This window comes from Gavia stellata, chromosome 15, assembly GCF_030936135.1.
Source record: "Gavia stellata isolate bGavSte3 chromosome 15, bGavSte3.hap2, whole genome shotgun sequence".
In the NCBI taxonomy this organism is placed as follows: Eukaryota; Metazoa; Chordata; class Aves; order Gaviiformes; family Gaviidae; genus Gavia; species Gavia stellata.
The window spans coordinates 20,974,335-21,002,227 of record NC_082608.1 but is presented as its reverse complement, the minus strand read 5'-3'; the positions used below and the strand labels follow the sequence as shown (position 1 = coordinate 21,002,227).

The window sequence follows — 27,893 nt, the reverse complement described above, 5'->3', positions numbered from 1 at the left end:
TGAGGCAACGGAGCCAAACAGTTGGTGAGAAAAGGAGAACCCAAAAGAAAATGGACAGTAGAATTTCAATTATCTACAACTTTTACAAAAAAAAAAAAGCTTTTCTTGAAAACTACCGCTCAAAATAGAGCGTCAGTTCAGCATCTTTTTGTGATTTAGACAGCGTTAACCTCTGCATGACTTGATTCATGGATAATGTTCTGGATTTTCTGAATCCCATGATTGTTCCAAATGTCATCAACATTAGAAAGGATTTTTTCAAGGGGTTTTAAAAATCTTTATGAAGTACGTGGTTGTCTGGACTCCAGTTACATATTAGTATCTTGTGAAACATCTTTTCCTATTATAAATTTTTCTATAAATACCAGGATTTTACCAGGATTTCACTTGACAGCTTGTAACTGAAAGAACAGTACATAGCTTAGCTGAGCTAATAACTCGCTGTTTGCTGGGTTAGAAACCCAACTATTAAATGTTTTGTTTAGGAGCTTGGGAATAGAAGGTCAATAGATAGAGCAGTTTAGTGTTTTCAGCGTCGCTTGGCAATGCTATTGTTCTCTGCATTTATGGTTCACGTTATTGTTTTATAAGTATTGAAAATTATAACAAGTTAGCAAAACGTAAGTTGTAACAAAGGTCGGGTTATTACAAAACTAGAAAGAAAAAGAAATTTCTCCTGTATTTTCTGAAATTTCTCATGAATTTAAAGAAGTATTAATTTATCACGAACTTTTAAAAACACACAAAAAACCCCCACAGGCTTTGTAAAACCAGAAACTGCTTAAGTTTTCTTTCTTCTTTTCTTTTTTTCCCCCCCTGTACTTTTTGTGTAACAGCTCTGCAGAGAGGAAATTCCTCCATTATGTAATATATTTTGAAATACTCTCTTCTCACCAGTCTTTTTGGCAGCCTTCTGAAGGCTGGAAAAACTTTGTGTATGTTTTCAGTTGTCATTGAAACTAGTGTCATGTGAGAAGATGGCCCCCCGATTCTTGAACGCAGAAAACCAGCTTTTTCCCCAATAGAACCGCTGAAGATCCATATGCCTTCCAAACGCTTTGAATAGGTATCTTCAGTCTGAAGGGACTTAGCAGCGGCCGGTCTCATGCTGATATTCTTCGTGCCAAGAGATCTGGACTTTTGGCTCGCGTAAACTAATCATCTACCGACCAATAAATGCCTCTGTATCTAAGAATGTAATGACTTAATGCAGAAAGCGTATGGGAAGAGATACTGAACCGTTTCCTTTTTCGAGGGCACGTACGAGATGGTGTCTAAAGAGCGTAGCTAGAGCAGGAACTGCAGGTTTCATTTCTAAGGTTTTACCTTTTTTTTCTTTGCGGTTGGGGTGATTTGCTGCCATCTTCAACTTTGCGTGGCATACGGAGTAGATTAATTATAAATAGGCGCTGTTGTGCTGTAGCGAGTCATTCATATCGTACATCAGATTCTACAAACCAGCTGTTTTCTTTAACAATAATAAGAAAAAAAAATTTCCATTACTTGGTAGTCTGTTCCTCAATACTGGATGTCTGCAGTGTGCAATGGCTGTGTCAACTATGAGGTGCTTTTTTAAGCATTCAGAATAGTTGTTAAGTATAATAACAGCAAGAATCGGGCAGTGAGGGAGGACTGCCTAATAGCTACTAGCGCACAAAAAGCGTTTTTCCTTGTTGATGTCACACGTTACAAACTTTCTTGCAGTCCGTGGGGGCCATTTGATACCTGTTACTGATCTTTTGGAACCAAACTTAAATCCCTGACTATTAGTTACTAAACTGAATACTTTTTACTTCCTAAGGTCCTGTGGTCTGATTCTTCAGTGACGTTGGTAACCAAATCTTCCACTGAAGTGACTGAATTTATTTCAAAGGTAAAGGCGATATGAAAAAGACTTTGAAAACGGAGAGGTGTTTGTCCCTATATGTAATTTTGTTCAATGACATTTTTCAAAATGGGCTGAGATAATACAGATAGATTGAATTTCATAAAATGTTTGACTTAGAAATTGCTGTGCCTTGAATCTCATATGAGTAACAAGTCTTCTTTTGACTTACTATTTGCAATATCTTCCACCCGTAGCTATCTCAGCTGTATCCAGAAGAAAACTTGGAGAAATTCATTCCTTGCCTAGCTGGTCCAGATTCATTTTACCTAGAACGGAACCACATGGACCTGGAATCGGACCTTAGGTATGCTGGGTTTTTTGTTGTCGTGGTGTTTTTATCTTGACACTTGGCTTTTTTCACCAAGTGGAAGGAAGAAACAGGAGATAGAAATACTATGTTCATATTCTAAATTACTTTCAAGAAATTAGAGCCTGATCCTAAGCATTATTTCTTGATGTTCTACTAATTCCAGTGCATAAGAATTTTTCAGGAATTCTTTCTTCAGCAATACATATGGTAATAATATTCGGTATTAAGCTTCCTGGAGAACTGACATTTCCTCATTCCTTGTTAAAACAAATAGAGGATCATTGGCTTTGCAGAAGCTTGGTTTGGGCTCAAAAAATAGCCAAAAGTGCTTTAAACACCGCCCCCCCCCCCTCCCCCCCCCCCCCCCCCCCAACGCAGGAAACAATAATTGCCTGAATAGTCATCCTTCTGTATTGAGGGATGGGTGGTGGGGATTTTCCCACCCCCCCACCCTTTCACAGAGTTTTTTATTGTCTCAGTTGTTTTAGGTTGTTGTAGTGTTTATTTTACTTTGATTTAGAAAAGGTATGTATGTATGTATATATTATAGCCATTAAATTTTTGGAAGCCCTTAACAGCTAAGAAATTTGTAAAGCCTTAGATAGTACCTCCTCACATTATCACAAATCACCTGGCCATTACCTAATCTAAAAGACCACATAAAAATTCATCATCTGTGGCAGGTCGCGTCAGCTCTCTCTTTCTAAATACTGAAAGAGTTTTGCTAGGAAGATTTGAGGGACTGGAAGTATTTTCAGCTACTACTCTCTTTAGGCAAAGTATTAAATGACATTTTAAAACAGTCATTAACTTTTGTTAGAGCTAAACACCTATTTTCGCTAAGTCAGGACAGACTTTTGTCCACCGTTGGCAGGGCCACGGTGGATATTGGTTTTCCATAGTCAGAGCCAGCAGGTGCATGCCTGGATTATTTTTCATGGCAAAGAGCGTTGCCGTTTCAAACAGTCCCGTCCGTGCTGGAGGATCGCAGCCTATTGACGAGAGTTGGGGAGGGAAGAGGGAATGCATGTTGCTGCTGCTGTTTAGCTAGCAACAGTCTCTCCAAATCTAGGTTAATAGAACAGCAATCTGCGTTTACCCTGCAATGGTTGTATCTTTGGAGCACAAAAAGAAGCTGTTTTGTTAAGTGTTGCATATTTGAAAAATTCAGAACTGAACTGTGATTTTTTCAAGGTGGAAAGCCCATTTGAATGTGTATATAGTTGAATTGTTGTTTACTCAAAGACTTTTTAAAAAATGACAAATACAAAGATATGGTCAAAATGCTGTCTTTTTTTAACAACTTTTTATACCTTTTCAAATCTATAGAAGGTTTGGCAAAAGCCAGTCAAGTTTGCATAACAACAAGAAGTCTAGTCGTGTTGATAGAACCCACTTCATACATTGCAAAGTCATACATTGCAAAGTTTTAGGAGATTGCCATTTTTTCCTCCAAAAGAGACACAGCAATCCTCGGGAAAACGTGACATAAGTTTTACAGCCTTTTTCCCTACGCTGCCAGACTCTGCATCTGCTGTTTATCTCAAAGAGGAGAAAATTAAATAACAGATATATCTATATTTTATGGTCTTCAGGTTCATGAATTTGAAAGGAAATTTTCAAGTTTATATTTGAACATTTTCTGCCTTACAAGTGTTCGGTGTTCCTAAATTAAGCATCTTTACTGAAACGCTAAACAGAGTGAAAGCGACACAACGGTAACGTGTGTTTCAGTAGTATTAAGGATAAGAATATCCACCCGTTTCAAGTCTACTTTGAATCAGATTTGCGCAGTGTTACTAGTTTGAAAGGCCTTTTAGGTTTTCGTTGCAAAAATTTCACATTCAATTTCAAAATTACATGTACAGTCTACAATCACGATTGCATAGGCAGCTGCAAATCAAGTCTAACAGAACGGGGGGGTTTCTTTGCTTTTGATGAACTTGCAGGTATTTGGCACCGTTACCTTCCCACGTGGTGAAAAATGACCACGTCAGAAAGTTCTTCAGCACTTCGTCTCCTTCACAGCAACTTCAGAGTTCAAGTAAGTTTAAATGAAGTTTAAAAATGCATTTTTTGTACTGATGTAGATTTCATAAACTGATGCCGTTTTTAACTTCTGTTCCCTGTTTTTAGATCCTGGCAACCCCTCCCTTTATAAAGTAGGAACTACGCTGGGAACATCTGGAAGGTGAAATGTTTTGTTTGCGTTTGTTCTGGTTAGTTGTAAAACCCCAGTACATAGGTAATTATCCGTCTCCCCTTGGGGATTTATTTGAGTCTACACTTCCATATTCATCTGGAGAAGATTTTAAGAAAGTCTAGCCTTAGTGTGGGGTCTGCCCAAAACACAAATGGTGAGGAATATTGGTGTAAGGTATTAGCGTTCCTAGTGTTGTCATTTGTTCATTCTTTAAATGCCTTAAGGAAACACATATTATAATAATAATTGCAAGAGCTCAGGATGGGTAATTGCTTGAAGAAAAGTTTTGCAGTGAGTTGATCGCAAAGACAAAAAAACGTAGGCAACAGACAGTTTGCAAGTCAAAACATAACATGATATAATTACTGGAAATGGAAGGTAGAATTCAACTTCAGCTTCAAAAATAAAGGATATAAAATGTAATTACCATTGGACCAGACTTTCTAGCACTGTGACAAGCTCTCGCCATTGGCAGTTATGAAATCGGCAGTGGCTCTCTTGTCCCAAGAAATGTGTATGCTCCGGGAAGAATTTAGGGAAGCCTTTTGACTTACATGGGAGGTGAGATCAGAGGATTGCAGTGTTCCTGCTGGCAGTAAAACCTATGAGCGCCCGTTCTGAGCAGCATTTCTCAATATGTTTTAAGTTGTAACTACTTGTTGGCATCAGCACTTCAATGTTGAGCTGCGGCGATGGACGATTTCGCTGTGATCTGCCGCTTACTGCATAAGTCGTAAAGGTCTCAATCACATACTTAAAAGGACTAATGATCATCTGAATTGTAGGCACAGATCCGGTCATCCCTAGTGTAAGTCTTCGTGGGTGAAGGGAGACTAGAGCATCTCTGAAGGGTTTCTTCTCTCTGCAGCACATTTGAATGTTCCCTTGTGCAGCGGGGGGTTTCCTTTCAGAGGGGAAGGAAAGGGAAGGAAGGAAGGAAACCTCTTCCAAGGGAGGTACAAGTCAGCCTTGGGAAAAGAAGGAAAGTAATTCTCTTGCCTTTTGTTAGGATTTAATAAACTCAAAACTCATTCTTTTAAGAGGTAATTTTCATTTTCTCCAACAAAACCCAGAACCCTCCAAGGAGCCAATAATTGTGGGTTATTTTGCTGCTTCCGCATGTACAGAAAATTTCCACGGGATTGTATTTGGGCTTCTTTATAATAATGCAAAGCTGAACTGCAGCCATTCTCTCTAAACCTTTTTTTAATCACAGGGAGGTAGTAGAACATATATTATCTATGATTATAGAAGGAAACCTCCACTTAAGCTGAAGATAAGGCTTACTATTTGCCGTAAACTGCACTGGTTTTATCATGCTATTGAACAGCATAGGTACAAATCTGTAACTTGGATCAACTGCAGGTTTTACCAGAAATCCTGGAAGCGGTAGATCTGCGTGGCCGTAGCAGCTGAACTCTGGGTGACACAGATTCAATGTGCTAAATCAAATTATGTTACTCTTTTGCAGACCTATATGTGGAGTGGCTGGCATTCAGTCTTCTCAGAATCACGTTCAGCACTCGGCTGCTGCTCCCGTTGCACTACCCCACTGCTCCCACGCCGGAGGTACTGGCTCATCGCTGGCCTATCGCACCCCGATGGACACCTCTTCTTCACCCATGTTAATGTCTTCCAGTCCGCAGACCCCTCAGACGCAGGAGCAAAATGGGATCTTAGACTGGCTCAGGAAACTGCGGTTGCACAAATACTACCCTGTCTTCAAACAGCTCACAATGGAGAAGGTAGGGCAGGAGGTTAAGAAAAGGGAGCCAGCTCGCAAATTATCCGTATATTCTCTAGCACGTAGACAGAGGCTGCAAACATCTGCACTGAGACTTGCAGAAGTTATTGGCAAACGCTGGGAAGGTTTGCGCTCTCTTGAAGCAGTAATATTTTGATGGAAACCTTCTTTCTATTTTCCATCTGTCTTGTGGCCAGGGCCTGGGCTGTTCGACAGCTGCCGCCCGTTTCGGAAATCTTCACCGAATGCTCGGAGCTCCAACTTGCATGCTGTCTTTGGAGCTCTGCTTTGCCTCCCTGTTCTTCCCTTTGATGTGCAGTAGATAGCTAAAATTTGTTGACTTTTTTTTTTTTTAAATTCTGCTTCTTGATTGATTTTTTTTTTTCTCCCAAAACATTTTGTTATTTGAAAAAGTAATTCGCAGAGACTTCTGACGGGAACGTTAGCACGTGCACGTACCTGCAAATGAACGTCAGGTTTTTGTTTTCTGTAGAAATTCTTGCAGAAAAAGAATCGCTTGTGTATTTGCGTAGTAAGAGTCATGAATGATACCTCTGTGTGCTGGATTTTATCTAGGTAGAATACTTTTACAGCATTTACCCAGCTCCATCTGTCCAATTCATGTCCCCTTACTGTCTTTTAGCCTTGAACGCCCTCCAGTGGACTAAGTGCTTAGGTTGAGCCAGGCCTAAACTGGGATGGCTTTGTGCCGCTTATAGTATGTTGTATGTATTCGATTAGAATCTGTTACCAGAGTCTTCTGATGTGATTGTCTTCATTATGTGAGGGGAAAATAGGTAGTGGGTTTTTCTTTAATGAAGTAGCAAACCCGTGCATATTCTAGTGTGCTGGCATTTTCTCATTTTTAAAAAAGCGTACATCATTATGCATACTTTGCTGGCTTTAATTTTCACTACATTATATTACAAATGCATTTATTTTATTTTCATGTTCTATGTCTGTATTTTATTATAAAATTTAATTCTGGACTATATTTTCCAATTAAACTGATGAGATGACCGCACATTGATTTCTGTGTTAAAAATGACCCAACTAGGAAAACTAGAGTGATTTTTTTTTGAGAGCCAGATCCTTAAACTCATTTATAGCACAAAGTCCTACTTTAATATTACACAAATTACTTCATCTTTATTGTGAAAAGTTAATACAAGCACACACCTAATTAAATTTAATCTACAGATATTCTTTCTTTCATGCCAGTCCCCCACACTTTTATTCTGCACTGATTCTATAATTTAAAACTGGAGTAGAGAGTTTCTTTGAATTAACGTGTGTTAAAAAATGGCTTTAAAGTTGCCTTTCAGAACTGATCTTTACTGAAAAGGTAAATAAGAATATTTCAGGCTGTAAAACTAAACACACATTTTTTTCTTTACAAGTTTCTGAGTCTTACTGAGGAAGATCTGAATAAGTTTGAATCTCTCACCATGGGAGCAAAGAAGAAGCTCAAGACCCAGCTAGAGTTGGAGAAGTAAGTGCGGGGGGGAACTGTCTTTTTGAGGTCATAAGATATTTAATGCAAGTTTTACAATGGTCGTTGCTTTCCAGACCATAAACCTACCAGGATTCCCACCTGTAAATATGGATAATGCTCATCTCCCTTCCTCTGCAGTTGTGCTGGATACTTTGAAAAGCTCTTGAAACGGGGGCTTGCTAGATAATATTTTGTACTTACTGGTTTACTGTTGCCTGTTCAGGGCTGTGGTGAGGACAACGAAATGTAAAGAATTTGTGAACTCCATTTTAAAAGGATATGGCGACCCAGTCGTAACATAAATGCCTGTCTTCACCTGTTCACGTTGACAGCTCTTGTAAGGAGGGGGACATTTTTAAAATAATTTACAAGAGATACACACTGTTGCTCAGGGTTTTTTTTTTAACTTGTGTGATAGGTATTGTGAAGCAGGTGTGCAAAGCCCGTTTAGATTTTGGGCTTACCACCTACCTGAGATTCGTGGGGTGGGAGGGAATCGGGCAGACAAGCCATTGAGAGGGTTTGCAAGCTCAGGTGATGCACACAGAAAGCAAGGATGCCCAGCAGGACTTTTTCTTCGTAAGACCTGCCGATTTTTTTGGCTTCCAGTCACTGTGGAGGGAGCACAGCTACTTTGAGAGCCTCTGCGGTGTCCCACGGTGACCCAAGCCAGCTGCGGCATCTGCAGCCGCTCAGGTCTCTGCTGACTGCCGGAGCTGGGGTGCGGGTTGCCAGATGATACAGATGATACCTGTACAGGATCTGGGCTTCCAACTTCGTACAGGGGCAAAGCACTGAAAGTCAGGGCTGTTGCAGGTAACCCTCGGCTGAGGAAGACCACAGCTTTATGTGGTGAAGGTGATATAAAGGCAGCCAGCACTCTGTGCAATATTAATAGCCCTTTGGGGAAGCTGATGCAACAGATTGTCCTATTTTTTATATCTCCACTTAGAGGGAAATGTTTATTCTGAACCTACTGCAGTTACTTAAAAAACAATTAAAAAATCCAAATCCATGGCCATTTATCAAAGCTCCTTGACCGCATTTTTCATCAGTCTTACTTTTTCCAGAGCGTGCTTCCCAACTGAAAACTTTGGACTGCGTTTGGCTTCTCTTTGGCTAGGTTCGGGACGCGCTTACATAACGTGTGACAGAATTTAGTCGCCATTTGGTGACGTTTTACCTTGTAGAAATAAAGGCGTTAGTATTGTGATCAGATGGCAAATAGTCCGAATGTAACTGCTGGCAAGAAACTGCGGTCAAGATTGATGTCATTTCCAAATGCTGCCATTTGAAAGTAGTGTAACATTTTAGTGGATTATTTAGTGGGCTTTGTCTGCTTCAGTTTTGTTCAGAAAATGATTTCTCTATTGTTGTGCTTTAGCCAGTTTTTGTTTCTTCATACCTTTCTCCATCACCCTATAGAGAAAAATCGGAGAAGCGGTGCCTAAACCCCACAACACCTTCTTCAGTTACCAGCAGCGGTGTGGCAAGGGTTCCCCCTACTACGCACGTAGGGCCTATCCAGAGTATTCGTGGCAACCACGCTGCAGGTAAGAAAGAGGCGGAGAGGACACTGCTGTGCTCTCGGGGCTGAATGTGTCCTTGCACAAGAGCAAGCTCATTCTTTACGCTGCTTTTTCGCCAACCTGTCGTAAGCTTTATCTTCCAAAATGCCATCGGCTTAATAGGGAGTAATCGAAAAGCCCGATTCCTGTGTATATGGAGTGCAGTAAAAAGTAGTTGCCTCTTCAGAGCTTCTGTGTGAATGGCTAGGTGCACTAGTCAGCGACCGTTACGCCTCCCGACTCCCTCTTCTTAGCCGATGCCTGTCTCTGTAAATGTTCGGCATCACTGTATGTTAGATGGTGTCGTGAAACCGTTGTAATTAGGTCCTCTCAAGTAGGTGTTACCCCTCTTGTTTGCGTGCCCTGATCACTCGCGCACCCTTTGTCTGCAGAGCTGCGCGTGGATGTGGATCAGCCAGCCCACCCGCTGCCCCGCGAGGGCAGCTCTTCCGAGTACTCCAGCTCTTCTTCCAGCCCCATGGGCATCCAGACAAGGGAGGAGAGCTCGGACAGCGCCGAGGAGAACGAGAGACGTAAGCAGAAACTACCAAAGAGGTTGCCTGTGTTGCCCAGCTTTGTCTGCTGAAGCCGTTATATTTACAGATGTTTCTGTCCCTAGGTTTAGAGATTCACTTAGACGGTTCAGAAAAGGAGAAGCCAGTGATGTTACTGAATCATTTCACTTCGAGCTCTGCCAGACCCACGGCTCAGGTCTTACCAGTGCAAAACGATGCAGGCTCCAACCCGTCCGGCCACCACACTCTGCCAATGCAAATGATGTCAGCGGCCTCTACTCATATCACCCCCATCCGCATGCTAAATTCAGTGCATAAATCAGACCGTGGCAATGCAGACATGAAGCTACTTTCGTCGTCTATGCATTCACTTTTATCTTTAGAAGAAAGGAATAAAGTCTCTCCTGGACCTAGGGGCAGCATAAAAATGGAAAAGAGCTTTGGAAATACAGTGGTGGATGTAATGTCTGCATCTTCTCCCCACCAGCCCTTGCAAGTGCTGTCGGGGGCCGCTGAGAACAGCTCGCCCACATCTACCATGAACTTTGGTCCTCGAACCAAAGTCGTACACGCTTCGACCCTGGACAGAGTGATAAAAACAGCTCAGCAGCCAGGATTAATAGTAGAGACGAGTACTGCTGCCACTGTAACATCCAGCACAGTCTTCCACGTGGCTCGCCCACCTATCAAACTCCTGGTGTCTTCGTCTCTTCCTACCGATTCTGCCATTGCCGGACAGACTTCCTGCTCCAGTAATATGCAAATAACGGTGTCCCCTGCAATAATAAATCCCCGGACTGCTCTGTACACAGCCAACACCAAAGTTGCCTTTTCTGCAATGAGCAGCGTGCCAGTGGCGCCAATGCAAGGCAGCTTCTGCGCCAACAGTAACGCCGCCTCCTCCAGCAGCCACCCCTCCACATCATTTGCAACCATGGCGAATTTGCCCAGCTGCCCCGCGCCCAGCTCCAGCCCCACGCTCTCTTCTGTTGCTGAGAACAACTTCTACAGCAGCAGCAGCAGTAGCAGCAGCAGTAGCAGCAGCAGCAGCAGCAGCGGATCCGCAGGGAGCATCCCAGTACCAAACCAGAACCATCACCACCATCACCACCAGCAGCAGCAGCCGCAGCCGCCCGGGTGCATGGTGTGCAGCTCCTGCGGGTGCAGCGGGAACTGTGGTTCGAGTGGGATGACCGTCAGCTACGCAAACTATTTTCAGCACCCGTTTTCAGGACCTTCAATGTTTACTTTTCCCTTCCTGCCCTTCAACCCTTTGTGTAGTAACGGCTACATCAACACGCAGCAGTACAACAGCAGCACGACTTTCCCCGTGGTCCACACCGCCTACAACAGCGGGATAGCACCGGACTCCGTAATGACCGGGCAGTCGACGTTCGCCGTACCGCCAATGCAGAACTTTATGGCGGGGACAGCGGGGGTGTATCAGGCACAGGGAATGATGGGAAACAGCAATGGTTCGAGTCACAAAAAAAATGGGAATCTCTCCTGTTACAACTGTGGGGCCAGTGGTCACAGAGCTCAGGACTGCAAACAGCCTCCCATGGATTTCAATCGACAAGGTAAAAGCCGGTGGAGGGACTGACGCAGGACGTGGCTGACGCACGAGCGTTGCCTTTAGCCGGGGGAATGGCTGCGTGCCCCGAGGGCAGGAGGGAGCCTGATGGCAGTGCCCTGTCTTTTAGTTTCCGACTTACGTAAAAAAAAAAAAGTAAAAAAAAAAAATCCTCTTCTTGAAAGCTGGTGGTTTTCAGCTGAATTGGCAAAAGTTGAAACTCAGCTTTTGTGCAGACCCGTCCGGAGGACAGGGCCCGAGTGGGGGAGGCTCCGGGGGCTCTGCGGGGCTGCCGCTGGTTTCTGGGAGGGGGAGAAGCACACGCAGAGGGAGGGAGAGGGCTTCTGCGGACAGATTGCAGCGGAATTGTTGTTGCCGCTTACACCTTGTCATCCAGCTTGCCTTTGGTTGCAATTGCAAGTTCCCCGGGAAGTTTACAAACTGACCGTCTCTGTTCCCCCTTTCCCTCCCTCCCCAAAATAGTAACCTAAGTGGAGAATTACTGTTCAAATGCCCTCGAGGGTCCCGTGTTTGCTGCGATACTTATTTTGTAGGGCACGTTGCTTACACGGTTACAGCACGGGCTTCTCCAGGAGAGAGCCGAAATCCTTCATTCCAGGCAGGAAACAACTAAGAGAGAAATGCTACTTTACCAACAGCGCTTTCTAGTCCCTTTTTTCTTTTTTATTTCGATTGACATATTGTGTTGAGATCATTTGCATGTGGGGTAGGCTTAAAAAATTAAATAGGAACTTTTTGACTGGAGCGAAGAGCACTGAGGTCTTATATTGTCTCTTGTCTATAGTGTATGTCTGCATTCGTTTTTATATGGTGCAGACAAGGTCTCAAGTATTTGAGCACTATACATTAAGAAGTGACTGGTTTTGAGGCAGCAATTTACAGCAGTGCTAAAATGTAACTAATTAGTAGAGTTTCTGCGGCTAATATTTTGATAGCGGCTGATGGGGAAGAAGCGACGCTGCCTCGTCAGTCCCGATTCGGGGAACTTCAGAAACGTAGTCTGCTGTCTTTTTAAGCTGAATTTCATTTCCTTAATTAGATTTCCATTTCAGCTATCCCAAACGGATTTTTGCCAGCCCTAAACCTACCTCTAAGCCGGTGACTTTTCCTGTGTAAAACTATGCTTTGATTTTCATTTCCGCCAGCTGCAGGCACATGCTTGTCAGCCTCTTCTGCAGCTTTGCCGCGGCGCTGCAAGCTGGTGTTAGGCTGTGATCTTGCCTTACGTGCCCGATAAGCAGCGGGCTGTTTTAGAAGGTTCTGCGATGTAAGGGACGTGAGAAGGTTGATGTTGTTTAATTCTTCTGTTTCCTCTCCCCCAGGTACGTTTAGGCTGAAATACGCTCCTCCCTCTGAAAGTCTTGACTCCACAGACTGATATTTTATCATCTGGCAAGAAAATACTGTAAGCCATGGAGATCTAAGGAGATTGAAATACAAAACTGAGACGTCCAGTTGCTGTTAAGCTTAATGTATTTTTTAATCCAAAGGTGCTTTACTTTATTAGACTAGGTAGAAAATCTAGCTTAGGGGTGCATCAAACCCATTTTTGATTGCCAAATTCAAGCTTGGATCTTGTTGTTGGAACTTCTGACCGCGTGTCATAGGACCGATGCGTACTGGATGGATGGTGGAGCTGGCCAGCTGCATGTTCTGTTGCAAGTACAACATCCGACCTACTTTTTGTGCTGGAGAACGTCGCCATACGTGGACTTTCTAAGGTGAAAGGTCTAACTCCAGGGCAGCTACATTCTGAAGTGGAAGCTGGAGGCTGAAGGTAGGAGTGGCCGTTCGCCAGAAGGACTTTGGCACCCCTGGGCTAGGTAAAATGTCTACTTTTTTTCAAAAGTGATCAGGCACTAATCTCTGGGATTTTTAAGGATTGCACTACAGAAGAATGTAAAACTCTTCAAGCTTTCTGCACTTTTAGCAGACAGTGTCACTCTGAGACCAGTGCAAGAGGCAAAGAAGTTCCAACTTTTAGAAATTGGCACCAGCAGGCTATGTGACTTAACCACACAATCAAAATCGTAAGTCAGTCTCTCCTTTCCCTTCCAAAAGAACACACACGGCAGTTTCGGTTCCTTCTGGAAACCAACTTGTGCTTCGTTGTCTCACTTATTACTAGATAGTGCTGGGCTCCCAGCAGTGGAATAAACTTAGTTTCCAAGGGTCCAAGTCCCAGAGACTCCAGAGTCATAAAGGCTTCAAGGATATTTTCCTGTAATACACAAAACAACCTTTACGTCCTGTTACTGTATATAGGTCTCTTTCACAGAAACCTTATTATTCTGCTTTTGTAAATGAGTTTTAAACCATCCTAAAAAAAGAAAAAAACAACTCTGGCAGCAGAGTTTGTAAGCTTTTGCTTTACTTTATATAAAAATCCCCCTTTGACTCCTACCCCAAGGCTTTTGCTACAGGATTCAGAAGTGGTAGAAGTCAAACATGTAAAAGGTAGTAAACTTCATTATTATCAAGACTTTGAAGGATTTATTGTCAGCCTCCTTCGTTGCAATAGATTGTAGATGACTAGCTTTGGTGTTAACTACTTAGCGTACATAATTTGTGGGTGACAAATCTAAATTAGGACTTGAGAGGAAGCCAAACAAATCTTGAACTGCTAATTTGAAACAGTTTGGTCCTGTCTGGTTGAAAGAAGATACTAATCCTCGTGGCTCACCCGAGGAATTTGACAGCGTTAAAGGGGTGAGGCCTTCTCTTTAAAATGTCTGACATAGAGAGATTTGCACACTGTAATTTGGAAGACACCTTTAAAGTCTGAAGCCTTGTTTACACTCGGAGGTATTTCTTACACCAATTTAAACCACACCAGGATGAATAGTGTTTGTAGAGGCGCAGCTGACTTTCGCTTGGAAGCTGAGGGAAGTCCTATCCCAGAAGGAGGTTTTGAAGTGGTGCAGAGCAGCCCCGAGGAGATCGGGCCGTAGCAAGGAAACGTCGGTGGGAGGGGGCAACGCAGTAGCTTGACGGTCGAGACCTTCCTGGACCACATTCATAGGAAAGAAATGTTCCGGGCCGTCCTTCAGCCCCGCTTTCTCAGCGGGCGGTCGTCAGCCTCGCCGGGGAGGCAAGCAGGATAAACAAGCATCACCGGAGAGGTGCAGTGACGTGAGGTGGCCAGAAATCAAACTCGGTCCAGGTGGCGATCTGCCAGCTCGTAGCGGATTTGGCTTTGTGGAAACCAAAATCTAAATTTGCATAACGTTTGGTTTAAAAAAAAAAAAAAGGTATTTTTTATTCCTATGCAATGAAAACAAAATAATCAGATTTGTGTGTTCTCAGCCCGGCTGACACTACCCGCAGTATTGCACATGCTGTTGAAATGCTTCTCTTGGCTCTGCCTGCGTTTGAGGAGGTTACCTGTGTTCTAACGAACAACCTGCAGACCTGCAACACTACAGTGATGAAAACTGACAATGCAATTTACTTTGCCTTAATGAGCTTGAGACAATGGTAGGAACAATCTGTCATACTGTATTACGCTGAAGGAAACATGCAGTTTTCAGTGACGATGTTTACTCTTTACAGCTTCGAGGGTCTCTCCAGTGGCCTGGAACATGTGCTGAAAGCCAAACCTTAACTTTTTTTTTTTTTTTGTCACTTTTTTAAAACAATATTTTAAAACTGAATTGTATTTAAATAAACTGTATTTCAACACACACGCAAGTGTTAAAAACCCTCTCAAAATAGCAAAAATCAACAGCAAAAAAAAAAAAAAAGTAATTTCTGTACCAGTTGCATTTTGTTTTAATGCCCAAGGCTGGGCACACAGTCTCGTCTAATATTCATCGCAGCGTTGAAACCGTTAACAAAAGGACTGTAAAACTGAACTTCTGTCCAGCAAACTGTTTCATTCCTTTCTTCAGAGCTTTCTTGGGGATTGTTTCCTTTGTGTAAAGTTAAGGCTGATGTTTCTTAAAGTGGCTTCTGTGTACTTTGAGGTAACGTTTTTAAATGGTGAAGTCTGGTTTTAGAGTTAAGTTCAAATTCAGAAGTCTTGAGTACCTTAAAGCAACGCGAGTGTTAACAGAGAAACGCTTGATGAGCCGGCAGCAATTGCAGAGCCTTCCCTCAATCAGAGCGAGTCGTGGCTTCAGATCTGCTCCTGAACGCCGTCCACTTTGTACCAAGAACAACCAAAGTTGGTAAGTCCGAACAGAGCACTTTAGTTCCATAGAATAATCCTTAATCTGTTTTTAAAAGGCACAAATCCATCTTTCCCCCCTGAAAAGTAAGGCAGCTTGTTTTAGAGTAGTAGTTCCAGCTTCACTGGCTGAAAGAACCAGTTCTTAAAACCTATTTTTATACATCGAAAGACGGAGATTTCAAAGAACGCTATTTATTCCTATCTTTGTCCTGAAAGTATAAAAAGAGTTAGTTCTCAAAACGGATTTTAGTGTGGAATAGGAATGATTTTTAAACTTAAGATGGAAGGGAATCCCAAGCCATCTCCCTGCAGGGGCACGGAGAAGTTAGCGCCGAGTCTTCCCTTGGGGGAGCGAGCGACGTGCAGGGAGCGTTCAGAAGCGTTTTCCATTTGGGAGTGTTGGGGATGGAAGTACTCGAAATAGGATGGAATTTCCAGCAAACTCCTCCTCACGCTGGCAGTCTGCAAATGAAGCATTAATAAAATACGCCAGGCTCGACGCTCTACAGCAGGAGAGCCAAGAGGGAAGCCTCATTTTAGCAAGTGAGGTATTGACAGAGTTCAACAATACTTCTCCTTAAAAGAACACGTCGCGCTCTGCTTTTTGTGAAACTTTTTCATACCACAGTCATTAATTCTTGGCAAATTAAGTGCCAGACTTCTGAAAATTAACGGTCTAGCACTAGACCTTACCGTTACCCGCAATTCTGTTTCACGCTATTTCTCGCTGGCAAGCTTCAGGGTGAAGGTACTCAAAAATTAAACGTCGTATGTGGTATTCGGCAGAGCAATGCTCCTCCCCGAAATAAAAATGCCATCATCTGAAACCCCTGCGTGTGGGTTAGCTGTCTGTCTGTTTATTGGAGGTCACGGGCACTCGGAGCTGTGGATCCGGGGTAGTCCAGGATGCTTGTTAGATGAGGTGGATGTGGGCAAATCTGGACAGAAATCATGTAACTGAGCACTTGCAAGAGTCTGGAAAACGCTTTTGCTGGTGGAGGCCCCTGCCCACTGCCATCGCCTGTAATAAACCCTTGGAACTACCCGTTTGCTCCCTTAAATTTTTCTCACGTAAGCAAGAAACGTGTTGGTACTGAAGCAGAAAGCAGAAATCCTGTGTGTTTTCAAGTGCAGATTAACAGCTTCTCTTGGACATAACTTTCCACTAGGAATGAAGGAAACTCCTGCTCCCATTTGAGCCATTTCTTTTACTTCGGTCAATTCTAGTATTACAAATTGTGCATGTAACTTTATAAATATTTTAAATAGTTTTGTAAATATTTAATATTCAGCTAATTTGATTTTGAATTGTAAATGTCAAGTATTCTGGTATTGGGATTTTTATGTTTTATTATACTTTGTTAAAAGTAAAATTGTACATTTTTAGAATGTTTTTATCTGAGTAAATTTAATGTATGGAAAATAAAGAGTTAAACAGAATCCCTCTGTGTTTTTTTAATTTAAAGGGGCTTCATCTGTGTGGGGGCTTCTCCAGCTTGGCAGTTACCAGGGACTTGGGTTTTTTCATTCCCTTTATTACTTTTGCTGTCTCTCCACCCACAGACATCTGCTTGTGAATCACCGATCTATTCCAGTGCTTGCAATTGCTCTCCTCTCCTTGACTCAGCTCCCGGCTGAGCCAAGGAAGCCGAGCTGCTCTGAAAGGGTTTGCGCTTGCCGTTTGCGCCTGGGAGCGGCCCTGGCCCGGCTCCAGCTGCCCACCCGAGCCCCTGCCCGGCTCCAGCTGCCCACCCGGGCCCCTGCCCGATTTCACAGGGAAGGGGGAGCTGGGGGAGGATGAGCAGGGAAGCTTCGCACCCTGTTCCGCAGGAAGGCGGCAGCCCAGCCGCTGGGCTCCGCTCTGCCCCTCACGCAGAGGGAGCCGCAGGTCAGGGTAAGAAAAAGGAATCGCCAGCTCGCTGTGTCCCTAAACCTTTTGTGGCGGGTGCCTGGGGTGGTTCCTGACGAGCGGAGTCCCGCTCGCGAGAGCGTCGGGATTTCGAAGCCGTGAGGGAGACGGTGGCAGAGCAGGAACAGAAACGAAATGGGGCTACGGAAATCCGTCCGTATGCGGGCACGGGTCCATACCCAGCTAGAGAGCAGGACTGTCTTACAGGGCGATTACACCTGAAGTTCCTCCTTCCGGAGGGTAGTAGCTCCCTCTCCGTGTCGTTAATGACGATCAGTATCGGAGGGCTCAATACCCGTGTCCCGTCATCATCATCAGGACCCAGTTCAGCACCTTGTGTATCCCGAAGCAGGTGGAACCGATCTCTCTGCGCCCTTCCCTACAGAGATTCGATTTAAGAAACCTGCCTAGAAATAACCACGCAAGCCGTAATTAAGTTGGGATGTAATCCATCCATATCAGCACTGTATTAATTTTAAAAAAGCAACATTTGTACAGGAATATCAGTCAATCACGTTGTAATTACAAGTATGGTTGTCAGTTATGAGTTAAACAATTCCTTACACGAACAAAACTAAACATAGAACAAGCTGCATTTAAAAGTTTACGTTGGAGTAAAAACACAAAGGACAATAAAAAAAAATCTGAAGTAAGCATTGTGAATGAGATGCATGCAAAGAGGTGTAGCTAGGTACAAATTGTACACCTTATTGAGCTAGAGTGCCAAGACGCAGTAGTATTGCTTCTTTTTTCCCCCATTATAGTAAGTTAGCTTCCAGTAACAGATGTAGTTAGTTCACAGACACATAATATACAAGAGTAATCTCATCCTGCTAGACTTCACTTGATGATGACTAGAGGAAAAAACACAGGTCCTACGAGATACCTTTCCTCTGCACAGGCTGCCTCCCCGCTCACGACAGTAGTAACACCAAGAGCTTCCAAACCCTGTGCAAGTGGCAGGAGACTTAATTGTTTGTTCGTCAACTCTCGACAGCAACTCCTGGACGTGAGCTGCTTCTAAAAGCGGTTCTCCCTGATCCCCCCTCGGTGGTAACAGGCAAAACAAGTGACAGACCGGTTAGGCAGTGCGGGTTGGTAATTCCAGTGGCGTGGCCGAGTCCAGCGTTCGGTACGGAGGTGTGTAAAACCAAGCCGTTCGCTTGCTCACGTCGGAGGGCTTCAGCGCAGCCGCCCTGCCGAGCAGACGGAGCCGGCGAGGACGGGCAACACTCCCACGACCGCAAGCGATACGGGCACTGCTCGTGGCTCAGATGGCGCTGGCCCGCTCTGCGGCCGGCTGCACGCACCGGGACAGCCCCGTGTGCCAGCAGCCGGTCCTGCGACTACCTTCTCCAGCAGACTCTGCCGGGCAAGGGAACGGCAAACCTCTGGGCTGGGGGGGATGATCTTGTGGAAGCGAGCCCGTATGAACAACAGTGTCTCACTGAACACACAGGCATTGGAAATTCGTAACAGACTGGAGTTTATTTGAACGTTACCTGTCCAGGTGTGTATTTTACAGTTAAACGCTTCCTAAAACTACAATAAAGCTGTGGTGTTTGGTATGAGTATTTCAGAAATGGGCACCATTCTTAAGTTTGAGGTGCCACAAAAAAACAGAGACAAAAAGAGTTGTACTCCCCCAGCTCACCCCAAGCACTTGCCTTAACTCACTGCAGCACTGACACAAGTCTCATCGAGCTGCAGAAGACAAAGCTCCGCTTTGGAACGTTAAAACATATTTGCTCTCACGAGAAGCCTTCCCATTTTTTTTTTAAAAAAAAAAAAAAAAAAAAGCTTTAAGGAATCATAGGGAGATTTTCCAGAAAACTGTCACATGAAACACTTGAGCTCCTCCCTGGTGCCTGTTTGCTTGTTAAAGAAGTCAATCAAGTGTCCCTTTATTTGCAATTGTCACATGCACAATCGGGTTCCATTCATAAAGTCCAGAAATGTAAATGTGCCTGTGTGGAATATTACAGCAGGTTTCAAAGCTGGAGGTGCTCGTCTGTACTGTTTAATAGTCACAAACAAGGCAAGGTAAGATGAGACACCTGCTAAAGCAAGACTATGCTAAGGTACTGAGAGCGTAGGTGACGTCCGCTTCTTTCCCTGGGGTGTGTGTGGGGAAGAGTGGGGGTGATGGCCAAGGGTAAACCAAAATCCTAGGCTAGAAGCCGCTCGCGTGTCTTAGTCAGAAGATTGCACTCCGAAAGTCTCCTGAGAGGCGTACACCATGTACAGGAACCCATCCTCGTCCTTCTCGCTCTCGTACACCTCGGAGATGGGTGTGGAAACGCTCACCATGCTGTGTCCGTTCACCAGGAGGAAGAACGCCTGGTTGGAGTTCAGCTGCAGGCGTCGCCTGTCGGGGGGAGGTTGGGGGAGCGGAGGGGGGAAGGAGTTTGACAGTGATGACCATGCATTTCCACTCACATTAACAAAGGCTTTAGGACAGATGGCAAAACAAAGTCCTCCACTGCTGACAGCAGTAAGATGTCCCCACCCAAAGCGGCCCTGCCACTGAAGAAGGCATTTGCTTCCCACCTCAAAGTTGTATTAAATTCATCTACTAAGTCAAATACATCTACTGACAGAAGCCCTTATTTCACTGGAGAAGCTATGCTCCGGAAGGGCATTACACTGAAGCGAAAAGGAAGAGGGACCTCTGGCCAGGATGACCCCTGTGCAACCAGCAAACACGCAAGGCCTGCGGGACCTTTGGCTTGCAGCTTAGCTCAACAGCATCTCACTGGAAATGTAAACCCAGGCTGACCTTGAGGGATCTGCATGAAGACGCGGAGGGAGGACGGGCAGAGCTTCCATGAGAAGGCCCTGGACCTTTTAAACTCACTTTGTCAGCAGCTCTGTAACAGCCTGCGTTTAACCTTTGGAACATCTTGCCCCCTCTTCTCCTCCCGCCCAGGAGAAGCATCGTGGGAAGGGCAGCGAGCGACAGACTTCACAGACGGCGTGGCACAGTAAACATCTAACTTCGGTGTTTCCCTTAGATCATTCCGGTTGGGGGGAAATAGGTATTTCTGCTAAACTGCCTGCTGGAAAGCAGGTTTGCAGAGAGGAACTCTCTTACTACTTCATAAACCAAGTAAGCAAGAGGAGCTCAGATAGGTGGAGGTGCAACCAAATAAAGAAGGAAAGAACAACAGATCAGAAGAGCCTGCCACTTCCGCTCACTCTTGAGGGGCAGCAGCAGCTGGAAACAAGGATTTATTTGGCCTCCCAGCCGCAGCCCTGGAAAGGGACCCTTCCAAAACCAAGCTCTAATCCCTCCAGAGACAGCAGGCGGAGAGAAGGCAGCAGCTATCTGAGGGTTGGGAAGGACAGGCTTTGCTACGCACAAGAGGAGCTGGCTGAGGACCAAGTCCAGCTGGTACCAAGTCACCTACTAACAATGAAGCCAAAGAAAAAAGGTGGGGAAAATCCTTCAGCTTGCTGTTAACCTTTTTGCCCAGGGTCTTTAATGTTCATGAGACATTCTGGAAGACTTGAGCAACCTGGTTCCTGCTTCCAAAACCCTATCTCACTTTCTTACTCATGTAAGAGCTGGGATTTGCTTGCGACAGACAGTTCTTGTACAAGCCTCCGAGGCAGGGAATTGTTTGGACACGTGGGGCAACTCTCAGCTTTTACAGCTTGTGGCCTCCATGAACCAGCTCCCTGCTACACCGTGACAAACAAAAAGCAAACTCTGGTTTGCTGCTAACTTCCAAGTTTACCACTTGAGAACTCTTACTAATCAGATATTCCTTTCTTGACATTATGCCAGGAGAAATGCACTTCTAGCAGAATTTCTGACCACAATTTTAGACCACACAACTTCCACTCCATGGCTATTGCCCCCTTTGCCTTTTCTTGTAAGCAAAGCTCAAGCACCAGAGCGGAGCACTACTCAAGCCACAGTCTGTGCAAACAGCTGGGACAAGAAGACACTGGTCTGAACGTGTGTTTTTCAGACCTCAACATTGTCACTGAGGGAAACCTCATTTCACGATCAAAGGATACCAACATCAACCCTAAGCAACGGCTCAGAGCTCTGGCTACGAGCCCAAACTCTCCCTCCAGCGGGTGGGAAGAGGCAGGCACTCCGGAGAGGGACTCCCAGGCAGAACACCAAGAAGGCATCCTAAAATAGCCAAGCAGGAAGCGCTGAGGCCCTGGGCCAGAAGCACCCATGTTAGACAGGGATTCACAGCCCCAGACTCCCTCCTACATCTCTGGGAACCAGTTATTTCTCTTGAAGGCAGACTAACAGCTCAGCTCTTTTCAGAGTTTTTTCCCAGCAAAGCCAAAGGAAGAGCACCTTCTCATGAATTTGTCCTAGTGATGATACCAAGCACTCGTTAGATGAATTTTCCTTTTAAAGAGTTCCCAAATGCATACGCCAGGTGGGGAATTAACAAAGAATCACAGTTTTAGGTTGATGCAGCTTACACTGAAATCACAGCATACTACCTGATAATTTTGATTAGCTCGCTCATGTTGACATGATCTGGTACCAGGAACTTGGTCTTATCCAAAACTGGAAGCTGCTTCTCTCCCTTGTACCTTTCAATGATCACCTGAAAAGAAACAAAAAGAAAGGAGCAGGAGATGTGAAAGGCAGAAACAGTGTCTGGTGCCCTCATCTCCCCCCTCCATTTTACACACAGCAAAGTACAAGCATTTATGCTAAACTCCATTTCCCTTCATTTGTGAATGCAGTATCTCGAATCTGAAAAGGAACAATTATAATTATCTTCACGTGCCTCTCTTGTTCTGTTTGCAAGAGTCACTGCACGAAGGGGTAACAAACAGGGATTTAACAGCAAACATCCACAGCTTCAGTGCCGTTTTAGAACAGTTCGTTTGCTGGAATCATTTAATCTAGCACTGAACTACCCAGCAACAAGGAAGCTCAAAAAAGATAAAGCGCACTACCCTCTAACACATCACAGTGCCTGACTAGGGGCTTGGGCTGCTATGGAAGTCTGCAAACTGAACCGCTCTTCACTAGAATTTCTCCAGTTTCAGGCCATCTCTTTCTAAGAACTACACCTCCAGATTAGTATGCTATTCCATTCACCTTCCATGGTTACTCTAATGCATGAGAGAAAGCTACTTTTGAAGGGTATAAAGCCTCAAAGGAGAGAATTTCCTCCTCCTTAATCTCAAGGCAGCATGCTTAGGAACCAGTAATTCTATCAAGATTGTTATGTAGTAACTACTTAATTCACGAGGAAATTGCAGATTTGCCAATTTAAGTAGCACCCTGCCCAGCAACTGTATTTAGTTCCTGCTTTTAAGAAATGATCTCAGAATTCGTGCGCTCCCATTTCCACAGCCGTGTGGGTTTTGTTGTTTTTAAATCAACGGCAGCTACGTGACACCATTCACTTGGATCATTTCCATGCTCACGGGGACTGGCTGTGTTGATATTCAAAAGTCGCGCAGGTGAAGAGATATTGAGCCAATCTAATTATATCAAAGACTTCCTCACACCAGTTTAAATAAATGCTGGCTCATTCTGGAAAAAAAACCCACTGTTTTTAAAAAGATAGACCATAACCAATAGATAATATTTCCAACAGCAAAATGAAGGATGTTGACAGCACAGGAGGGCTTTACCATCTAGCGTGACACTGCCATCTTATCTCATCCAGAACTGCTAATGATAATAATGAGGCAGTGACTCAAGCCAGGACACGGACAGGCAACCACAGAAAGCCTCCAGGGATCCTAGCAGGCCTCTGCCATAGCTTGGAGTTTGCATCACTGCATCTTCAGCAACTTGCTTAGGTACCTCTGAATTTTTGCTCGTTATTTGTCCACGGCTGACTTAAAATGAGAGCTTTGCTATAAATCAATGGCTTTCAATCTATGGTCACAGAGCTTGGGGACTACGGCTAAGTGATCTGTGAAAGGTAGGTGAAAAAGCAATCTTCTGAAAGGAAAGAGATTTGTTAGAAAAGGGCCTTTTGGGAAAACTGCACATACCAGAAAAGTCAGAAAATCTCTGCTATAAACTATTACTTGTTCCCATGCCCAACAGCATAGTGGAACAGCAGCAGCAGCAGCTTTGAGAGGAAGTAGTTTTAAGCTAAAGGCAAGCTGAAAACATTTCGGTTTCTATTTGACATGGGGGCAACAACTGCTTCTGTTAATGAACTTGCACTGGAACTGCAGACAGTTTGCAAGCAGCTGTTCACAGAATAATTTTCACTCACAGGGATCACCAGCTCTCATCACTGAGAACCAAAGGCTGAGGACGTCTGATGAAATTCTCTCTTCTGCCCCCCAAGATCTCCTCAGACTTTCCCTGTTCCCCCAAATGGCCATAAGGACGGTTGCATTTATTGCTTACTGCAGTGACAGCCATCACACAAAAGTCCACCAGCTGTGAAGAACTCACCAGCAACAGACCACGATCCCTGCCTTTCGCTTCCTAGGATGCTTGGCTTTGCATTTGTAACTTGAGGATGCCAGAAATAAAAGAAAATAAAAATTCAGGCAGCATTTGAAGCTGACCAGCTTAAGAAAGAGTGACAAGGTGAGGGCTGATCCCCTCTTTGAGGTGGCCCAACACGAGGTGGAGGGGTTTGACAGCCAAGCAGCATTTCTGGAGACCTCAAGCAAAGGCCCGTTTCCCGGAAGGCAAGTATTTCTGTCTTTCTCACCACAGATCGGTGATGAAAGCCTTATCTGTCTCTACGTTACTGTGTATTCTTCTTGGTTAGCCTTTGCAGACTCTTCTTTTGGGGAAGAAAACACCGAGATGAGAAATGCTGAACACTCAAGAGAATCTCAGAGCTCAGCCAGGGTGTGGTTTTCTCTAAAGTTACAACACACAACTTCAGTACACAGGAAACCCCATTTCCTCCAGTCCCCAGCTAGCACCTTGCTCTACCACACCGACAGCTGGTTACTAGTTTGAGAATGTTTCCGAAATGCAGGCTTAATGACCCTGAACAGCCAAATTTTAATTTGGTCACATCAGGACAGTTCTTTTACAGGTTTCTGACCACTGAAAAGACCATGAGACTGAAAATTGAAGTGAAAAGAACCAGACTTACTGGTATTTTAGTTGGATGCTGATCTCGAATCAGTCGTACATCTTCCACTCGTTGCTCTGCAAAAGATTAAAAAAAAGTCTGTTCAAACATCCACACTGAATGCTGTTATTACTTTATTTCTCCATCACTGAAGAGAGGGACTGCATGTTAGGAAAAGCCACAAAAGCAAATTCAGGCAAAGCGGCTTTCAAACGGGACAGCACTGTCACAAGTAAAACCTCTCCTTCGACAGATGATACTTTGCTCTTTAACCCAAGGTGACAAGTACTGCATGCACGCTGCCTGGGACTCCTAGAAAGTGTTAAAGGAGACGGACCCCCCCGCACACCCCTCATTTTCTGCCCACTAAAGCAGACATTTAATCTCATAAATTTATGGCATCAAATTACACCACCCAAGTTAATAAATAAATATCCTGTACTATTTCTGCGAGAACCCAGAAGAGGAAGTTGTCAACAATTACTTGAGACCTAAGACTAGCCGAAGCCTGGCAGCATCAGCTTACACCGTGCGTTCTAGTATTACCGAATTACAGTTTTCTATTTTGATTACGCCGCACCCATTGTCGCAGAAGCTGTTGGTAGGTTCTTGTGTACCTAGACATTTCACTGCTCTCTGTGCCAGTTTTCAGGATAAAGTTCACCTCTCCTCAGACACAAATATTAATAGCACAGATATTATAAACCAGGCTAAAGTACACGTCCGAGCCAAAGTAAACAGGCTCAGTTGCTTTTAGAGGCAGTTGCATCTGCTTATACCCTGCCTACTTTCAGATTCAGTGAACTCCGTTTTAACCTCTCCAGTCCTTTTCAGCGAGCCGGGGCTTTCCAGGCCATCTCCATCTTATAAACACCTCTCAGAGAGAAGATTTAGTGTTGCATCACAGCTTTAACAGACACCTTCCTAGGGAGAGGTGCTACTGATGGGAGAGGAAGCGCTTAACTCAGCACCCGTCAGCCCAACTCATTGCTGGTATGCTAATGCACAGGACACACTACCTGTCCCGTCACTCAGCAATAACATCACTCAGCTCTCCATTAATCCACATTAAGTCTGTGTGCATGAAATACATCCATGAGCCTTTTTACGAGCCCAGTAAGGAAATGCAACTCACGTGAATCATGGTTTTAAGCTGGAGGTGAATCAAGCAGAACTAAGGCAAGGAGTATGCAAAGCCTTCACCTGACTGCAAGACTGAGAACCTGAAAGCCATCCTGCTTCACATCTCACAGTCCAAGCCACGCTCTTACTGACCAGCACTAGCACTTCAAGGGCAGAGATTACTAGCTCATTAAAATACTTTTTAAGATTAACCAGAAACACAAGAGATAAGGGGAGGGAAGGAAACCAACCGTCAACCCAGCAAGCACAGAGAGGTTTGACTAACTTTTCAACTGAAACAGGTTTGTTCACGGCAGTGTTATTCAGCAGAACTCCCCGGAGTAGAAGGAACATAAACCGGACAAATCATTTGAGATTATTGTATATGGTGTGTTCAAAATCAGGCTTCAGTCAGCCACAGATAAACACTCTTCTCTGACGACATTAGTTGCAGTGGCAACTGCTTGGCTGCCATCCTAGCTGAACTTAATACCTGCAACAGAGGCTGCTGACAGGCGATGGGGTCAACAACAGTTTTGGAAGACTCCAAGAAAAGGGGCAGCTTAAACGCAGACTCTGTTAGATCAAAATTCTCTCCACTTCAATGCGGAGAACAGCTTATGTTTAACAGAACAGCAAAGACAAGGGTGGGCACACCAGAAAGCTCTCTTAAGCAGCTTGACTTTAACCCAAAGGCAGAAGGAAAAGAAAATCTGGATCAATTACTTGCACCAATTCCATTTTACGTACAGGACTTTATAGTTCACGCAGAAATAGGTTACGCTGCCAGTTCTTGTTACCCTCAGAGCGTTTCAGCCTACCTCCCCAACACACATGAACAGATACTGAGCTCTTTGATTGCTCTGGTCCCATCCTAAGCACAGGAAGAAGTGTTGGCACCACTCTATCAAGGCTATTCCTTCTAGAAAGAGACTAATCTCATTTCCCCAGCCATCATTACACAGCTCTTTTCGATGCCTTGCTAGTTTTCAGCAATTAAAAGGAGACGGGAGGCATACATCCCAGTCCACTTGCAGCTCCCTGGGTAAAGAATTCCTCACACCGCGCCAAGTACCAGACTGCAAGTGGAGCTTAATTCTCCTGTCAATAGTGCAGCCGAAGCTGGACACTGAGCAGACACATTGGGAGGGAAGGGCAGGCCCATCTCCTGGCACACAACGCAAAGTGATGTTTCCAGGCTCCTGGGAATTTTACAGTCGATAACGGATGATGTGGAGAGGCGATCTCCCCACCCCAAGCCCCTCTCCCAACGCAGCGCAGAGCTTGCCCCGGCGCAGCACTGCCACACACCTCGCTCACCCCGCCGGGCACCCCGAAAACACCCCTGGCCCAAACCTCCAGGCTCTCGCCCCACAGCGGAGGGGCTCACCCGCCCTGCCGGGGCGGAACAAGCCCCACGGCCGCGCAGGAGAGCGGAGACCGCGCCGGGGTTTGTTTCCATTTCAGCCCCGAGCAGGCGGCGATTCCCCTTCGGCCCCAGCAGCCGGGGACACCCGCGCGGCCCTCGGCGGAGCGACACGGCGACGCTGGTGACCGGGACAGGGCGGCCGGGCCCGCTCCGGCCGCGGACGCCCGCTGTCAGCAGGAGCCGGCCCCGGCCCGGGGATCTCCGCGGCTCCTAACGAGAGCTGCCCCCTCCCCGCCTCACCGATTCCCCTCCCGCAGCGAGGGCAGCCGCCGCCGGCCTGCCCCGCCGGCCGCCTCCGCAGCCCGCCCGCCGAGCGACGAGGCCCGGAGGGGGCCGGGGCAGCCGGCGGGCCCTGTCAGCGACCCTGCCCCGCCGCGTCCCTTCCCGGGGGGCTCACCGAAGGTGCGGCGCTGCTTGAAGCTCTTCTCCGAGGGCATGGCGGCGGCGGCTCGGCCTCAGGCCCGGCGGCAGCTCTGCGCGGCGGCGGCGGACGACTCCGAGTGCCGGCGCCCGCCCCCCGCCGCCACCACCGGCGACTCCGCCGTCAGCTGACGCCGCGCGTCACGGCGGGGCGGGCACGGCCGCGGCGACGCCGACATCTTGAGTGTGGCGGAGCGGACTGCCCGCCGCCTGCCCCGGCGCCTGGTCCCGCGGGGTGCTCAGCCGTAGCCGCTTCAGTGCCCTGCCGTGTTCCTCCTCGGCGACACGCAGCCATGGCTGCCTCAGAGTGCCCTGCCAGTGTCCACCCTCAGTGGTACACGGTGATGGCCGCCTCAGAGTGCCCTGCCAGCGTGCCCTGTCAGGGAAAGCCATGGCCACCTCAGAGCGCCCTTCCATGTCCTCCTTCAGCGACACACAGCCGTGGCCGCTTCAGAGAGCCCTTGTCATGTCCC

At 45.7% G+C, this 27,893-nt stretch overlaps 2 protein-coding genes across 2 annotated transcripts in view; one reads left to right on the top strand and one right to left on the bottom strand.

The window, feature by feature from the left end:
* The window catches only part of ZCCHC14 (zinc finger CCHC-type containing 14), a 51,027-nt gene extending 38,188 nt beyond the window's left edge, over nt 1–12,839 (top strand). The window contains exons 4-13 of the mRNA XM_059824880.1: nt 1,802–1,873; nt 2,083–2,192; nt 4,148–4,242; nt 4,335–4,389; nt 5,873–6,146; nt 7,546–7,637; nt 9,066–9,193; nt 9,601–9,741; nt 9,828–11,303; nt 12,640–12,839. Of these exons, the coding sequence (XP_059680863.1) occupies nt 1,802–1,873; nt 2,083–2,192; nt 4,148–4,242; nt 4,335–4,389; nt 5,873–6,146; nt 7,546–7,637; nt 9,066–9,193; nt 9,601–9,741; nt 9,828–11,303; nt 12,640–12,695 (2,499 nt within the window). The 3' untranslated portion in view covers nt 12,696–12,839. The remainder of the gene's footprint in view (nt 1–1,801; nt 1,874–2,082; nt 2,193–4,147; nt 4,243–4,334; nt 4,390–5,872; nt 6,147–7,545; nt 7,638–9,065; nt 9,194–9,600; nt 9,742–9,827; nt 11,304–12,639) is intronic.
* A 4,990-nt stretch (nt 12,840–17,829) lies between these two features.
* Nucleotides 17,830–27,476, bottom strand: MAP1LC3B (microtubule associated protein 1 light chain 3 beta). The gene is made up of 4 exons (XM_059824718.1): nt 27,398–27,476; nt 24,471–24,526; nt 21,874–21,980; nt 17,830–19,765 (listed from the first exon to the last, which is right to left on the bottom strand). Exons 1-4 carry the CDS (start codon nt 27,435–27,437, stop codon nt 19,591–19,593), a joined length of 378 nt encoding a protein of 125 aa, XP_059680701.1. The 5' UTR covers nt 27,438–27,476; the 3' UTR covers nt 17,830–19,590.
* Between the last annotated feature and the right edge of the window lie 417 nt (nt 27,477–27,893).